At 43.3% G+C, this 18,163-nt stretch overlaps 1 protein-coding gene across 3 annotated transcripts; it reads right to left on the bottom strand.

Moving 5' to 3' along the window:
* Window positions 1-493: 493 nt before the first annotated feature.
* On the bottom strand, window positions 494-18,009 carry LOC121568793 (hexosaminidase D). Of its 3 annotated transcripts, XM_041879224.2 has the most exons (15): window positions 17,179-17,689; window positions 16,292-16,417; window positions 15,505-15,600; window positions 15,022-15,316; window positions 13,252-13,361; window positions 12,919-13,006; window positions 11,955-12,119; window positions 11,512-11,695; window positions 11,143-11,214; window positions 9,397-9,601; window positions 8,918-9,000; window positions 5,409-5,484; window positions 2,925-3,023; window positions 2,682-2,771; window positions 494-1,437 (listed from the first exon to the last, which is right to left on the bottom strand). In XM_041879224.2, exons 3-15 carry the CDS (start codon window positions 15,588-15,590, stop codon window positions 1,245-1,247), a joined length of 1,746 nt encoding a protein of 581 aa, XP_041735158.1. In that variant the 5' UTR covers window positions 15,591-15,600; window positions 16,292-16,417; window positions 17,179-17,689; the 3' UTR covers window positions 494-1,244. The 3 variants fall into 3 exon arrangements, with proteins under 3 accessions (XP_041735158.1, XP_041735157.1, XP_041735156.1); XM_041879223.2 differs by lacking the exons at window positions 16,292-16,417; window positions 17,179-17,689 and adding an exon at window positions 17,971-18,009; XM_041879222.2 differs by lacking the exon at window positions 16,292-16,417.
* Between the last annotated feature and the right edge of the window lie 154 nt (window positions 18,010-18,163).

Below are 18,163 nucleotides of genomic sequence, written 5' to 3'. Positions count from 1 at the left end.
TCAATCAAGAATAATCAACTAATATGTGCAAAATACACAATCTTCAATTTGTAATGACTGCACATTTAATTTGTAATGACTGCACATTTGTAATGAGCAACCAGTGTTCAACAATGTTGTACAATGAGCCAGTGTTTTAACCTGAGACTGTGCAGCAGCACATCAATAGAACTTAAAGAGCTACATCCTGTAAGCTGTTGTAGTGTATTAAGATTATGACTTTCTTAATGGGTTTAAGTGGAACCTTTGAGGATGTTTATTTTAGTATCAAGAGGGAATGTTTTAGTGTAACGCCACATACAACAGACAGGAAGTGTGTGTTGTAGACAGGGGATTGGACAGTAGAGGGAGCCACCCCTATCTTGGGAAGATTATATATACTGGGTAAAAAGCGAAGAAGAGGTTAGAGCGGCCATTGCAATTCGGGGGATGCCGTTCTCCGGGTGATCTTGACACCTGTAACTCATGCTGAAAGCTTGTGATATGAATAAAACGTATGATCAAGGTTCAGTATGAGCGGACTCCTTTGTTTATCAGCAATAATTGCCAGCATTTACTCGATACTACACTGTAAAGGCACGTTAACGTCGCAGTATAATATAGACTGCATGAATCTTACAGTGCAATTTGGACATAACAGGATGTGTTCCTTTCTGTAGTGTTCATATTCAAGCATACACTTGTAATAAACATATCTTTGCTCATAACCCATAGACCATCCGAGGCACTCATGCTAACATTCCAAGCAGTATAAAACATATTATGCCATGGTTACTGGCAAAACCCTTAGTTGCATCATTATGTGGCAACAGGGAGGAGCTAAAAAATACATATTGAAGGAAACTTGTAAAGATAATGCTATACAGACAGTGTTTTAACAGAATGTTGTTCTCATCAGAGCTCCCCACCACAAACAAACAAACAAGAAAACAAACATACAAAGAAACAGCTTCAGTGCAGATTCTGCTACCATATGCAAAGAGCATGATTTGCTATGCAAATATGAGCCATGTGACACGTCACTATTCAGTGCAATCAAACAGTTAATGCCTTGTAAAGCCAGATAGCCAAATTGTGGACCCTAGTTACAGGCTACAACTAGCACCAGTATAACTATGACCCAGAGTATTTCCTGGTCAAGTCACATGGTCAGGAAAAACTCCTTTAGACATACCAGCAACAGGTACTGTGTGCTAAGTTCCAACCCAACAGCATCAGGTCTGGAGATTGTACAAGACAAGTCCCTATAAGGTCTTCAGTGACTTTGGCTGTCCGTTCAGTTTTAGGATTCGCTCGGCATCCCGGGCATTCTCTCTCAGTAGATCCATGTTGGCGTTGACATTCTCCTCCATCCACTCCTCCACTGTGTCTGGGAAGTAGATGCCCTCCATCTCCATACGGAAGTTCTCCATGTATGTCTCCCACTTATCCAACAGTCTGGAAGAGGAGACAAAGGTTTAACTATTGAAGAAGCAGCACTTTTTTATTTGATTGTCCTCCAAGTGGCTGAATATCTCTCATACCATCTCTCATATGGTTTCCTTTTATTTTCCTATTGATAGCTTGGCTCTTTTTTTTCTGGTGGACCAGTGGTTGGTGTGCTTTATCCCTGGTCCAGATGTTACTACCTGTGTCTTTAGGGCAGCCATGGCCCAAATGTGTTTCTAGACTGGTCCTTGTAGGTCGTACAGGCTATACTATTAGTAACCTTAGGACCACTATGCGAATATATTGTATTTTTGTGTGTGTGTGAGAGTGATTGGGTTGAGTGTGAATGTGAACAATAGTTACTTAAACACTTGAAGTACTCCCCTGCCACGAACTTGACATTCTCCAGGAACAAGTTCAAAGCAGCTCAGTTTGGCCTGAAGTAGTTTATATTTCTGAGAACATAGTTGTTTCTATCTAGGTAATATAGTGGACTGTGGACATATCTTGCACTTGGAGTATTTGATAAATGTAGTATTCGTAGTCCTAGCTTTTAGAGTTTGGAAAGAACATGTTCCTAACAGCACCAGAACTCTGAAGTGAAGCGTGTTAGTTTTTTCCCCTCTTGTGATCATATTTGCTGTTATTTTTGTATTATTTTGTTATTACTACAGCAGCACTACTGCATAATTTGTCTGAAAGAAGTGGGCCGTTCAATGTGGAGCAATCGAGTGCTACAGAATGTATGACTGCTAATCGTGCTTATAGTCATCTGTGTCTTGCATTTCCAGGCAATGTTTTATTGCCCCGTGTAGCTCAGTTGGTTGAGCATGGCGTTTGCAATGCCAGTGTTGTGGGTTCGATTCCCACGGGGGGCCAGTATGAAAAATGTAGGCACTCACTAACTGTAAGTCGCTCTGGATAAGAGCGTCTGCTAAATGACTAAAATGTAAATGTTGATGTAAATATCTCCAGATAATGTCTAATCTCTGTGGCGTTAATATCTCTCATACATCCAGATAATGTCTCATCTCTGTGGCGTTAATTTCTCTCATACATCCAGATAATGTCTCATCTATGTGGCGTTAATATCTCTCATACATCCAGATAATGTCTCATCTCTGTGGCGTTAATATCTCTCATACATCCAGATAATGTCTCATCTCTGTGGCGTTAATATCTCTCATACATCCAGATAATGTGAAGAGAAAGGTGATGGCTAACCATCAAGAATTTAAAAAAGCATTACTTACTTCTTCAGCTGATCTTGAAAGAATTCTATGATTCTTGGATTTGCAAAATTGTATTTTCTGTGGTAGCGACTGAAACCCCCTTTGATGTGGCTGTATGAGATAAACATCAGATGAATAGACAATACATTGCCATCAGAAAAATATATTGTATTTTCTTTGCTTCTGAATGACTTATCTCATTGCTTATGTGGTCTTCTTCGCACTCTTGAATCACAAATAAAAACAAAAGCGATGGATGCTTACTAGTGTTTCATGAGGGCTTCCACCTCCTTCTGCAGGTTTGTGTGAATGTAAAGCACCATGTGGTAGATCTGAGAGCCTGAGAAGGCTCCACTCCCCTCACTAAAGAGGCAGAGGAAAAGTAGAGAAAGGTCAAGCACTTTACTAAACAACATATGTTTTGTTAAGTTCACAAAGCAAGGCATTTCAAGTAAACTATATGTGACATGGTACAGTTCAGGTTGACTGAAGAAAGGTCATCACATTTGATTAAATCGTACTGTTCAAAAACATTGAAATTGAGACTACTACACTCTTGCGCGTACAAAGCTCTCCCTCGCCCTCCATTTGGCAAATCTGACCATAATTCTATCCTCCTGCTTACAAGCAAAAACTAAAGCAGGAAGCACCAGTGACTCGGTCAATAAAAAAGTGGTCAGATGAAGCAGCTGCTAAGCTACAGGACTGTTTTGCTAGCACATACTGGAATATGTTCTGGGATTCTTCCGATGGCATTGAGGAGTACACCACATCAGTCACTGGCTTCATCAATAAGTGCATCGATGACGTCGTCCCAACAGTGACTGTACGTACATACCCCAACCAGAAGCGATGGATTACAGGCAACATCCGCACTGAGCTAAAGGGTAGAGCTAACGCTTTCAAAGAGTGTGACACGAGCCTACCAGACGAGCTAAATTACTTCTATGCTCGCTTCGAGGCAAGTAACACTGAAACATGCATGAGAGCATCAGCTGTTCCGGACGACTGTGTGATCATGCTCTCCGTAGCCGATGTGAGTAAGACCTTTAAACAGGTCAACATTCACAAGGCCGCAGGGCCAGACGGATTACCAGGACGTGTACTCCGAGCATGCGCTGACCAACTGGCAAGTGTCTTCACTGACATTTTCAACCTCTCCCTGTCTGAGTCTGTAATACCAACATGTTTCAAGCAGCCCACCATAGTCCCTGTGTCCAAGAACTCTAAGGTAACCTGCCTAAATGACTACCGACCCGTAGCACTCACGTCTGTAGCCATGAAGTGCTTTGAAAGGCTGGTCATGGCTCCCATCAACACCATTATCTCAGTAACCCTAGACCCACTCCAATTTGCATACCGCCCCAACAGATCCACAGATGATGCAATCTCTATTGTGCTCCACACTGCCCTTTCACACCTGGACAAAAGGAACACCTATGTGAGAATGCTATTCATTGACTACAGCTCAGCGTTCAACACCATAGTGCCCTCAAAGCTCATCACTAAACTAAGGACCCTTGGACTAAACACCTCCCTCTGCAACTGGATCCTGGACTTCCTGATGGGCCGCCCCCAGGTGGTAAGGGTAGGTAACAACACATCCGCCACGCTGAACCTCAACACGGGGGTCCCTCAGGGGTGCGTGCTCAGTCTCCTCCTGTACTCCCTGTTCACTCATGACTGCATGGCCAGGCATGACTCCAACACCATCACTAAGTTTGCCAATGACACAACAGTGGTAGGCCTGATCAACAACAACGACGAGATAGCCTATAGGGAGGAGGTCAGAGACCTGGCCGTGTGGTGCCAGGACAACAAGACAAAGGAGATGATTGTGGACTACAGGAAAAATAAGAGGACCGAGCACGCCCCCATTCTTATTGACGGGGCTGTAGTGGAGCAGGTTGAGAGCTTCAAGTTCCTTGGTGTCCACATCACCAACAAACTAACATGGTCGAAGCACACCAAGACAGTCGTGAAGAGGGCACGACAAAACCTACTCCCCCTAAGGAGACTGAAATGATTTGGCATGGGTCCTCAGATACTCAAAAGGTTCTACAGCTGCACCATCGAGAGCATCCTGACTGGTTGCATCACTGCCTGGTATGGCAACTGCTCGGCCTCCGACCGCAAGGCACTACAGAGGGTAGTGCGTACAGCCCAGTACATCACTGGAGCCAAGCTTCCTGCCATCCAGGACCTCTATACCAGGCGGTGTCAGATGAAGGCCCTAAAAATTGTCAAAGACTCCAGATACCCTAGTCATAGACTGTTCTCTCTGCTACCGCACGGCAAGCGGTACCGGAGCGCCAAGTCTAGGTCCAAGAGGCTTCTAAACAGCTTCTACCCCCAAGCCGTAAGACTCCTGACCATCTAATCAAATGGCTACCCAGACTATTTGCACCCCCCCCCCCCCGTTTATTATCTATGCATAGTCACTTTAATAACTCTACCTACATGTACATATTACCTCGACTAACCAGTGCCCCCCGTACATTTACTCGGTACCGTACCCCCTGTATACAGCCCCGCTATTGTTATTTTTACTGCTGCTCTTTAATTATTTGTTACCTTTATTTCGTATTATTTTATATTGTATTTTTTTGTGATTTTTTGGGGTTTTCTTTCTTAAAACTGCATTGTTGGTTAAGGGCTTGTAAGTAAGCCTTTCACTGTAAGGTCTACACCTGTTGTATTCGGCGCATGTGACAAATAACATTTGATTTGATTTGATTTACTACTAACCAGATATCTTTCTCCACCTTGATGTTGCAGCCCAGTATGTGGTGAGCCTCCATCTTTGCCTTTTCGTCAAATGCACCTGTCCAGCAGACGCATGCATAATGTTAGTTACAAGACCGGTATACTGTAATACTTTATTTGTGGACTATTTTGCCAAAATCTTTGCCATATATTCAATAATCCCCACTTTGTGTGCCCACCCACCCTATATTTCTGTTATTTCCTGTGGCGAAGGTGCGCTGTAGGCACGTAAATGTGCACTGACTCCCACCTATTTCGAGCACATTCATTTCTTAATTGTGTGAATTGTTTGCCAGTGTTTACCACAGGTGGCTGGTAGCACCTTAATTGGGTAGGATAGGCTCATTGTAATGGCTGGAACGGAATTAATGTAATGGTATCAAACACATCAAACACATGGTTTCCATATGTTTAATACCATTCCATTCACTCCATTCCATCCATTATTATGAGCTGTCCTCCCCTCACCAGCCTCCTGTGGTGTTTACCAATGCCCCCGCTAAATATGTAATCATCAGTGAAGTTACTGTTAATCCCCACCATTCGCACATTTAGAATGTCTGGTTACGGTAATTTACAGTATTAATACATTCATTCCGTTCTCATTAGCGTAGTGGACACGTTCTTTGGAGAGCTCACAAACTGCGCAAAACACACTGAGTAAGAAGCTTTGGTTTATTTAATTATATTCACCAGTTTTCTGTCGCTTGCTTTATTGTCTTTTGTTTGGAGCACAAGTCTGGTTTCTCAGCCTTGTAAATGTTGAATGCACCCACGCTCACATAGTGCCAGGATGGGTGTGGATTATGGTATTTAAAGGGAAAAAAATAAACTCAACAACTATCTTTTGGTATGTTTTTCATTAGTCTACTGTTGATACAATCCCAAAGTTTTTTTTTGTCAGCAGTGAAGTTTTCAAGATATAAGATTTTCAAAGAGCAAAGTGTCACTTGCCGTTGCTATAGATATTCACAGACTCGGAGCCGCCATGAGAAATGCGCATGCAGAGCGAGCTCCGCGCAAGGAGCGAGTGACAGACAGAGAGGAGCAGCTAATAGATTTACTAACAGAGGAAGTTATTTCTCATTTTGGGCTTCGGGCAGGACCGGGCCTTAAATTTGGCAGAAGCAATCAGGCCTGGTTAGGGTAGGGCCTTAACGTCACAGGCATGGGTAGGGCTTGGGCTTAAAATTCATGCCCGTGTGTCACGCCCTGGCTCTGGGGACTCTTAAATGTTGAGCCAGGGTGTGGACTTGTTATGTTTAGTTTTCTATGGGTTTTGTTCTAGATCGTTTATTTCTATGTTGGCCAGGGTGGTTCTCAATCAGAGACAGCTGTAGCTCGTTGTCTCTGATTGGGGACCATACTTAGGCAGCCTGTTTTCACCAGTTTATTGTGGGATCTTGTTCCGTTTAGGTTTTGTGTATAACCTAGGACTTCACGTATCGTTTGGTTTATTGTTTTGGTTCGTGTGTGTACTAATAAAGAATGTACGCTTATCACGCTGCGCCTTGGTCCGCATCTGTCGACGATCGTGACAGAAGATCCCACCATAAGAGGACCAAGCAGCGTGCCCAGGAGGAGAAGATGGCGATGTCCCAGGTGGGCGAATGGTGGTCTTCGCGGGCAAAGGGCCATGGGCAAAGGTAAATGCCCAGGCAGGAGAGGAGAAACGGCGCCAACCGTGCCGACGACGGACACGCGAGAGGCAACCCCAAGTTATTTTTTTTGGGGGGGGGCACACGGCGTGGACGACGGGGCTGCTGGAGGCAGCTACAGGGCGAATCGGCGGACTAGGAGAGGAGGCCACCAGGTTTGGGGGGCTGGAAGGGTGGTTGGCGGAGCCTAGAGGTAGAGCAGAGCCAACTCCCCATACTCAGGCTAGGCAGCGTGAGACTGGGCAGGTTCCGTGTTATGCGGAGCCACGTACTGTGCCGCGAGTGTTCCGGCACAGTCCTGTACGTCCTGTGCTAGCACCACGCACGTGTCGTGCTAAGGTGGGCATGCAGCCAGGACGGAGTGTGCCGGCTCAACGCTCGTGGCCTCCAGTACCCCTCCTCGGTGCCGGATATCCTGCGCCAGTGCCACGTGCTGTAGTGCCAGTACGAGTGCACAGCCCTGTACGTCCTGTGCTGATACCTCACACAGAGTGTGTGGAAATAGGCATTCAGCCAGGACGGGTTGTGTCAGCTCTCCGCTCCAGACCTCCAGTCCGTCTCCACAGTCCAGCCCGGCCTGTTCCTGTTCCTCGCACCAAGCCTGTGGTGCGCGTCGCCAGCCCGGTCCGGCCGGTTCCTGCTCCCTGCACCAAGCCTGTGGTGCGCGTCGCCAGCCCGGTCCGGCCTGTTCCTGTCCCTCGCACCAAGCCTGTGGTGCGCGTCGCCAGCCCGGTCCGGCCTGTTCCTGTCCCTCGCACCAAGCCTGTGGTGCGCGTCGCCAGCCCGGTCCGGCCCGTTCCTGCTCCCCGCACCAAGCCAGTGGTGCGCGTCGCCAGCCCGGTCCGGCCCGTTCCTGCTCCCCGCACCAAGCCAGTGGTGCGCGTCATCAGCCCGGTCCGGCCCGTTCCTGCTCCCCGCACCAAGCCAGTGGTGCGCGTCGCCAGCCCGGTCCGGCCCGTTCCTGCTCCCCGCACCAAGCCAGTGGTGCGCGTCGTCAGTCCGGCACGGTCCGTGCCTGTTCCACCGGTGCCTGGTCCGGCACCGGTCAGCTGCTCCACACCGGAGCCAGAGCAATCCGCTCCACCGGTGTCCAGTCCAGCTCCGGCCAGCGGGGCCAGACCAGACGCGCTACGGGGGGGTAGAGAGAGAGTGGTGGTCACGCCCGGAGCCGGATCCGCCTCCGAGGCGGAATGCCCACCCGGCCCCTCCCCTGTTGTGTTTGGTTGGCGCGGTCACAGTCCGCGCCTTTGGGGGGGGGGTACTGTCACGCCCTGGCTCTGGGGACTCTTAAATGTTGAGCCAGGGTGTGGACTTGTTATGTTTAGTTTTCTATGGGTTTTGTTCTAGATCGTTTATTTCTATGTTGGCCAGGGTGGTTCCCAATCAGAGAGCTGTAGCTCGTTGTCTCTGATTGGGGACCATACTTAGGCAGCCTGTTTTCACCAGTTTATTGTGGGATCTTGTTCCGTTTAGGTTTTGTGTATAACCTAGGACTTCATGTATCGTTTGGTTTATTGTTTTGGTTCGTGTGTGTACTAATAAAGAATGTACGCTTATCACGCTGCGCCTTGGTCCGCATCTGTTGACGATCGTGACACCGTGCAGGTCTCTACCACCTGTGCCTTTATGCTTAGTGCAGGTTTTTCCTGTTAGGAGGTTTTTTCTTTTTGAATACTGACATTTAGAAGTCTGACGTTTGTAAATATATCAACTTGTGCTGTGTAAATAAAAATAAAAAACACTCATTTAAACCTCTACCTGCCTGCCTCCTGCTGAATCTTTGTCCTTACGACTGCGAGAAGGTCCCTATTTTACATTTCCCCTGGCACTTACCATGCTTTAAGCTCTGTAGACACATAGCCAGGGAGGGAATGCCAACTGGGAGGAGTTCACACAACACCGTATGGTGCTCAAACCTGAAGGGTAAAATATTTCAAACACTGAGGTGCACCGTTTCATAACACAGACACACAGTAAAAGACAGGATCCTACAGTTGGTTTAGTTACCAAGTTTAATGGGCCAATGGAATGAGTTATGCCTTATACAGTATATATTCTGCATGCTCTGGTTTAGTACACACACTTTGAACATTCCCAAGACGTTATCAGAGTCAATTGTGGTTGATTAGTGTCAGGGTTGCAAAATTCTGGTAATTTCCCCCAAATTGCCAGGTTTTCCAGAAATCCCTTTTCTGGAATCAGAAAGGAATAAGCATGGAAAAAAAACTCGGAATCCTCCAACCAGGATTTCTGGAAAACCTTGGAATTTTGGAAAAGTTACTGAATTGTTGCAACCCTAATCAATGTCTTACCTTTGCCATCCAGTTAGCAGGATGCCATGGAGGGTTATGGAGGGGTATTTGGTCATAGAGTTCATGACCTTTATCCAGGACAGATGGTTCTGTAGGTGATAGTCAAGAGGGGTCCATCGCTGGTCAATACCTGTGCCCCCTTTGAATGCACTGGCGAACCATACACCCTTGAAACCGGCCTCATGGTATCTAGATATCAATGTTCCTGTTCAAAATAGAAAACATTAAAATGGGGTATTGGTAAACACAATATTTTCCCTCTCTTATTCAAAAGGTGTAAACACTTTTACAATGGTCTAGACTCTAACGTGTCATCAGTAATCCCAATTACCCCACCAAAGACATTATTTAAAAAAGTATACTTGGTCATAACATACTTTATATGGGCAAATCAAATTCATAAAATAAAAAGGAAAGTTTTACATCTTCCTATGTCTGAGGGTGGTTTTAACCTTCCAGACTTGGAATTGTATCAACTCGCTACACAAGGCTTTTACTTGTGACATATAGTTAAATACACTAAAGAGGAACAATGAGTACATATTGAAGATGCGCATGCTCATCCTTTACGTGTCTATTTTCAAAGGATAAAGCTAAGAACATTAACAACTTCATAGTTAAGAACACTATAACAATATGGAAGAAAATGAAACGTATTCTACAAGAACCAATATCACTCCCTTAAAACACAACCCTATGGAACAATCCTTGGACAGCTTTTCAGAATTGACTGATAAATTGGTCCACATGGAAAACTAAAGGCATAGAAACCGTAAATGACTTGGTAACAGGAAATACATGTATTTCCATGACAGAATAAAACATTAATTTTGGACTGACTAATGTAGATATTTTCAAATACATGCAATTTAAAAGTAACATATCACGAAATTTCGATTTGAATCTTATTTGAGTCATAAAAGGATGTTCATAGGATAGGTAAAATATACAAAACCTTGCAGAGAGCATATCCAACTGACAATCTCTTAGAAAAATATATAAACTATTGGAACCAAGACTTAAAAGGAACTGATGTTGGCACAAGATGCTGGGGAGGTTGGAACATAACTAATGAAATTACAGTTAACAAAAATGTATGCTTAGTCCAGTTTAAACTAATGTATAGAATTTATTAAACTGTACAAGAGACAAAATTCACAAATTCTACAGCACAACGGCAGAGTCATGTCTTAAGTGTAAAATGAACAATGACTCAATAATCCGTGCTTTCTGGGAATGCTATAAAGTCCAAAAATTGTGGGCGGAGCTAGAAAGTTGGCTGTCAGAAGTATTATAATGTAAATGTACTTTTAATCCATCTGTCTGCATATTTCAAGACGTATGGCATATGGGGGTGTAGTGAGATACCCAATGGGCTGGACGATTCACTTCTCATCACTCATCTTGAAAATACGTATACTAAAAACTTGAAATCAATCAATCCGCCATCATTAACACAATGGAAAAATCTAATGATTTATTATTTAAATATTTAAATAGCATGGGTGACCGAGAAAAACTAATTGGTACAATTTAAGGCCATGTGTCAAAAAACAATGCAGGCACTAGGGATGGGGGTGTGAGCATGCAGGTCTAGGCAGATTAACTGTAGTCAATGTTTGTGTGCGTCTGTAAGTTCATATGTGTATGTTTGTATCTGGGGTGGAATTTTAGAATAAAAAAAATATGATTACAAAAGAAGTAATGATGTCTTAGCTGTTTTCAAAACTGAAAACATAAACATACCTATACCATCTGTATCCATTTTCTTCAAATAGTTCCATATTGTTGGGGAAGCAAGATCATGCAGGCCTGACTCTAGAGGTATGAATAGATGAACAATCAGTTATAGAGCAACTAGTCAGACACTTAGTGGGGTTTAACAATGTCCATTGTAAAGCACATGGCATAATTCATTGTAATAAACATGGTATAAAGTAAAAATATATATATATAAGCTGATCTACCCCCCCCCACCAAAAAAAATAATAATATATATAACATACAAGCACTTGTCCTGAAGTCCTGAAGTCAGTCAGTTATAATTACAAAAACAAACATTCATTTAATCAATACACAGTACAGTAGGAGTGCTAGGTGATCTCATCATCACACCTTTGATAGTGGCAGGGCTGATCTTCCTCAACATGTCGTCCCACAGAATCACTCTGACCCCTGACCTCCTCTCTGTGATGAAACGGGCCAATGACACTGCATGGTTCAGGAACATTTTCCCAACATCCCCCTTGTTGCTATGTAACCAGTTTTTAGAGTCCTGGCTCTCTCCCAGACCCCTCACCTGAGGAACATGGACACACACACACACACACACACACTGTATTATGAATGGGACTATAGAAACCAGGGGGTATGAATAATGTAGGCCTATCTCATTGGCCTTGTAACTATCTACTTGCACTGTATTTGCATATCTCAATATCCTGTTGAACGCAAAGTCCTACAGACAGATACGATTACATACAGTAGTAGTGTTCTAGTTCATACACATACAAACACACGGCGTACATACACACACACACACACACACACACACACACCTCATCAGCCCCCATGTGGAACCAGCGTGCGTCAGGATGACAGTCCATGACCTGGGAGACCATGTCCTTGACCAGAGCCACAGAGCCAGGATGGTGGGGGTTCAGACTGTTAGGGTAGGCCCTCACCTCCCTCAGGTGGAAATACCTCTCATGCTTCAACACAAACTATCCAGAGGAAGAAAGAGGAGGACAGATGAAAGAGGAGATTTCTGACATAGTTTTGACACAGGCAACAGTGGTTATATTTCATTACACAATACTATTGAATGGTCTCTCTCAGAGCCATATATTTAGATAGATATCTAGCATGGCTCTGGTCTACTTAATGTGATCATGACTGAAAACGAGCATTCCAAGGAATGTATAGTTATTCTTGCTTTTCTGGTATGGTTACAATATGACACAAGTCATCTTCTCATTTTAGGTCATGATAGCCTCAGGAGAGACCGAGGAACCAATATGAATTTACTACATACAGACCAGTGGTGCAGTGTTTCAAGTTTCAAGTTTTATTAGTGGTATGTATGGGATACACAGGGTATACACCATCCAACGAAATGCTTCCTTGCAGGTTCCTTCACAACAATGCAACAACAATAAGACATAATAAAAGATAAGAATACGAAAATAAAGTAAATGGTTCAGTAGAATAGAATAAACATTTTAGCATAAGTATAATACAGGAAAGCATAATTTATAGTCCAATATTTACACATGTTTTGGGGAAGGGGGGTTGGGGGCAAGTGTTTAAATTGTGCAGTATTTAGTATTTAGTGGAGGGTAAACACACGTAAATGCTGTTTAAGCCCCTTTTTTATTTTGCATGGGCGTTTACCCACCTTTTGCGGGAAAAATGCATTGAAAGTATAGGGAGCATTACTTTACTCACCGTGAACGGTGATCAGCGTAACCACCCATTTTTTTAACCACTATATCACTGATATAGACAGTATCCCTGACTTACCTCGAGGTGTCCAAACACTTGCACTAAAGGAATCAGCTCCAGCTTGTTGAGTTTGGCTAGTCTCTTTATCTCCTCGATATCTTCCATACTGTTTAACAGAGAACACAGAGATAGACAGCACACTGCTAATCATTGTGACACATATTTAAATAGAACACTAAATAGAACAGTAATACATGTGTCTCTATGGATTGTACATCCTAGTTCTGACATAGTTTTATCATCAGGGCCAGGAGTTTCTCCTTTGCCATGCGATCTGAAGAGGAAAACTCCAGGCCCTAGTTTTTCCCTATCAATCATAAATTGACTGAGACATCACCGTTTGGTGCTCACCTGTAGGCATACGGTGACCTGAGAATCGTCAGGTTTCCATGATAGGGAAACATGTCCTCGTACTCTATCAGAACACCATCAGCACCCAGAGAGGAGAAGAGAGGGAAGATCTGGAATGGAAACCATCACAATGATTTTGGTTCTGGTGAATGAAGCTGTATACCACATTTGTTCAATTCAATTACACTACTAGTCAAAAGTTTGGACACACCTACTCATTCAAGGGTTTTTCTTTATTTTGACTATTTTCTACATTGTAGAATAATAATGAAGACATCTTAACTATGAAATAACACATATGGAATCATGTAGTAAACAAAAAAATGTTAAACAAATCAAAGTATATTTTATATTTGAGAATCTTCAAATAGCCACCCTTTGCCTTGATGACAGTTTTGCACAATCTTGGCATTCTCTCAAACAGCTTCACCTGGAATGCTTTTCCAACCGTCTTGAAGGAGATCCCACATATGCTTTTTGGCTGCTTTTCCTTCACTCTGCAGTCCGACTCATCCCAAACCATCTCAATTGGGTTGAGGTCGGGGGATTGTGGAGGCCAGGTCATCTGATGCAGCACTCCATCACTCTCCTTCTTGGTAAAATAGCCCTTACACAGCCTGGAGGTGTGTTGGGTCATTGTGATGTTGAAAAACAAATGATAGTCCCACTAAGCTCAAACCAGATGGGATGGCGTATTGCTGTAGAAGGCTGTGGTAGCCATGCTGGTTAAGTGTGCCTTGAATTCTAAATAAATCACAGACCGTGTCACCAGCAAAGCATCCCCACACCATAACACCTCCTCCTCCATGCTTAACGGTGGGAACTACACACGCGGAGATCATCCGTTCACCACACCGCGTCTCACAAAGACACGGAGGTTGGAACCCAAAATCTCAAATTTGGACTCCAGACCAAAGGACACATTTCCACCGGTCTAATGCTCGTGTTTCTTGGCCCAAGCTGGTCTCTTCTTCTTATTGGTGTCCTTTAGTAGTGGTTTCTTTGCAGCAATTCGACCATGAAGGCCTGATTCACACAGTCCCCTCTGAACAGTTGATGTTGAGATGTGTATGTTACTTGAACTCTGTGAAGCATTTATTTGGGCTGGTTGAGAGAATGCCAAAAGTGTGCAAAGCTGTCATCAAGGCAAAGGGTGGCTATTTGAAGAATCTCAAATATAAAATATATTTTGATTTGTTTAACACTTTTTTGGTTACTACATGACTCCATATGTGTTATTTCATAGTTCTGATGTCTTCACTATTATTCCACAATGTAGAAAATAGTAAAAATAAAGAAAACCCCTGGAAGGAGTAGGTGTGTCCAAACTTTTGACTGGTACTGTATATAGCTATACTACATAAATAAGACTACCAATATGCCAGTATCTCCATTAAAATATGAATCTTAAAATCTTTTACTGCAGTGGGCTAAATCAGGGTCACACAGGGTGTTCATTGGTAACCTTAAACAAATCTACTTTGAAACAAAAGTATACACCTCACACACATGGTTATGGGCTTTAAAAAAGTAGACACCTGTACCATGTCAGATATAGAGTTAAATTAATTATATTATATTAACAACATTCCACCCATCAGGCCACTACGTCATTTGACTGCAGAAAAGGGCTACACCTTATAAAGAATACATTTACATTTTACATTTTAGTCATTTAGCAGACGCTCTTATCCAGAGTGACTTACCATAAAGGCCCTGCAAATAATACTTTTTGGGGATCCACCTCAAGGAGAGAACAACTTTTCTCACCTGCTTCATGTATTTGACTTTGGGTGCAGCACCTTTCAGATCCAGGTGTACTATTCTTGCAGGGCCTTTGCTGGTTTCCAGAGGTGCTACTATTTTCCCTATGTCCGCCCCCTCTGGATTCTGTGGTGGGGAATCCTTTTCTACTGGAGGGTCTGGAACCTCTGGTTTCTGGGCCCGGTTCAAAAAAGAGTTTATAACCTCTGACTTGTGCACAGTAACAGCCTCCTTCACCTTTGGTCCCTTTTGCCAAAATGAGCCAGCATCCATGTTGGCCAACTTCTGATTCCTTTCAGTTCTGGAACAAGACAGATTTAAACATAAACTTTTTTTTTCTTCTGAAGACTAATGAAAGTCTTAATAAAATATACTTGGCACCCAGAACGAACGGCTGTCCCAAGAGGCTATGAAAAACACAATATTATATCATATGAGTCTACAAACACCTCAATGAATGAGGATTGTGCCTATGGTAGGATGTCTCACCTGGAATCCCAAAGCAGAAGTTTGACAGCAGCAATAAGCACCAGACAAAGTACAACAGCTCTGAGGACCTGCCTTTTTGTTGCCATGGTGCTTCAGCTGACAGAGAGGAATAGAAAATAATATTTCAAGTTCTTCAAGTTACATTTTCAAGTTCAAGTTTTTAATAATACCCACACAGCAGTCAAATACACTGAAAAACATAACAATACACAAACAATAAATCATTCAAGTTCAAAGCAAAAGTTTTCCTATAGTTTATTCAGGTTTTCACTCTTAAAATCACACTTTTTTATATTGAGAAAATACTCAAATTGGATGTTCTACGTCCACAACAACATTTTTGAGGAAGGGTGTAGTTGTCCTTTAATTCAATTGTGCACTGAGCAAAATACCATTTGGCTAGCAGTGTTTCTGTACTCTAGAATGTAGGCCTGCAGTTTACATGCGATGGCTGAGTTTGCTAAACAAATGCCATCTCACTTGATACAAATCCTCATTATATAATTCTGCCAGGTAGGTAGGCCTAATTTGAGGTCAACCTTTAATTGGGAAGGGTTTTGGGAAAGCCTTTAGAGATGTTCATTCAAACAGCGCATGATGACTTAATTGCGCATTGTATTGATTCAACCAGACTTCGGACCAAACTTTTTCAATACCTGGTTTGTATACCCATTGTTGCCTTAGTTAGCATTTACTGGTAGATATCATAAATTCAAACCAGTGCTGTAAAGTACTTAAGTAAAAATATGACGTTGTTTTTTGGGAGGGTATCTGTACTTTACTTTACTATTTATACTTTACGCTGCGCGCTCTTGCTGCCTGAAAGCCAAGGTGAAAGTAAGGCGGTCCGGTACGGTGTCCAGGCAAAATAAATTGTGGGGGTATGCCGTTCCGGTTCCGGTAAAACATGAGCCTATCACAATAAATAAAACAAAATGTCAAGGAAACTGTAGGCTATTACACAACTTTTTATCATTACCGCATGTCAGAGGCATGAAAATGGGAGCAGCCTAAGCTCCAAAATACGTTGCTGTTCGACGAGCACACTGACATTTTGCCAAGGCAGAAGTGCCAAGGCAGAGATAAGTGGCCGACAACCCGGACAGCATTGGACGCATACATTCTTGCCTAATGACAATTGCCAAATGTTATTATTGGTGTTTTGTGTAACATATGTATCTTTCCATTCACCACTGTTTGTTTGTATGCTGGAAATATGTTGCGGGTGGAAATAGGAGGTCCCGTACCGGGAAGAAATTAATTGGACTTTCACCCCTGCCTGAAAGATTGTATTCCGTTGAAACTAGGCTATGTGTGCTGCGCCCATGTGAATATATTTCACGTCCTTTGCGATTGTGTAGTATACTTTGTGCATGATTTCTCTATTGTACTAGCCTACATAATTGATACGGTGTATACCTCCACTACACTAGGCTACTTTGATACGAATCTTTGGGTATTAAAAGTGGGTAGCCTATTTGCAATTCCCACTGGGAAAAAGTGGGTATACGGCGTATACCTGCGTATAGCCACCACTACAGCGCTGCCGTTTATATTATCAATATGAATGAATTGCATGAACAGTAGACTATCCAACTTCACAGGTGTCAATGCATCAACTCAATGACGATGTAGATTAAACGTAGATAACGGTAGGCTACTGTTGACACTTACCGGGTGAGGAGCGTGTTTGTAGTTTGTTGTCCTAATATGTTTCAACACTTACAATGCCCAGAAAAAAAAAAGAACTTGAACTTGAACACAGAATTTGGTGGAAGGTCTACTGTACACAAAATGCACAACAACTGTAAACTAACGAACTTCCGCGTTACACTAGTGGCATCTCTTCACACACACTACAAGCCATCGAAACGCGCATTTGCTGTGAGCGCGAGCAGCGAACTGTCAAACGAACTCACCCCAAAGCCGACCCAAGGCAGTTTTTGAGACTAATCCGCTATGTGAAATGCCTGAAACACAGGCACAACAGCTATTCAAAAGATTATGTGGACAGATCAGATAAAAGTCAACTTTCTAGCCTGGATTATTTATTTATGTGAGGATGAGTGCAGCTTCTCTCTACTCTAGTATATTCTGCTGCACAGAACAGAGCACCATCTTTTCGCAGTGCTTTTAAAAAAATATGCTGGGTGGCACTCTTGGTGGGTATCCATTCGAAAATCATATGAAAATAATACGGAAATCATGAGGGGTCACATCAATGTCATGCTGTGGACACGTTTGCCCCCTTGTGGCTAATATAGAGAATGACAGGGACATAGATTGTATGGAGAAACTCACACATTACAGAGCAAACATGTCATGTGAAATATTTCCAATGCTGGAATATTTTGCTAATTAAAATTCCCCACAGTCTTGGTTACATTTATATAAATGCTGTGCATGATAATTTCAGACATCAGAGTTGGCCATGTAATAGGTGGTAAAAAGGCAATTAATACCTACATCTGAGAAGAATCTCCCGAGTGGCGCAGTGGTCTAAGGCCACTAGAGATCCTGGTTCGAATCCAGGCTCTGTCGTAGCCGGCGGCGACCGGGAGACCCATGGGGCGGCGTGCTATTGGCCCAGCGTCGTCCAGGGTAGGGAGGGCCGGCAGGGATGTAGCTCAGTTGATAGAGCATGGCGTTCATGGTTGTG

The sequence above is a fragment of the Coregonus clupeaformis genome, chromosome 7, assembly GCF_020615455.1.
Source record: "Coregonus clupeaformis isolate EN_2021a chromosome 7, ASM2061545v1, whole genome shotgun sequence".
In the NCBI taxonomy this organism is placed as follows: domain Eukaryota; kingdom Metazoa; phylum Chordata; class Actinopteri; order Salmoniformes; family Salmonidae; genus Coregonus; species Coregonus clupeaformis.
The sequence above is the reverse complement of the archived record's forward strand: the minus strand, read 5'-3'. Positions and strand labels throughout refer to the sequence as shown.

Excerpts from the sequence above, each read along its gene's own strand:
- LOC121568793 (XM_041879223.2), bottom strand. The coding sequence starts at position 15,590 with ATGGCAACAAAAAGGCAGGTCCTCAGAGCTGTTGTACTTTGTCTGGTG. Across the intron at positions 12,120-12,918 it reads AAGTGTTTGGACACCTCGAG|TTTGTGTTGAAGCATGAGAG; the intron begins GTAAGTCAGGGA and ends TCCTCTGGATAG. Across the intron at positions 2,772-2,924 it reads GAAGCCCTCATGAAACACTA|CCACATCAAAGGGGGTTTCA; the intron begins GTAAGCATCCAT and ends TATCTCATACAG.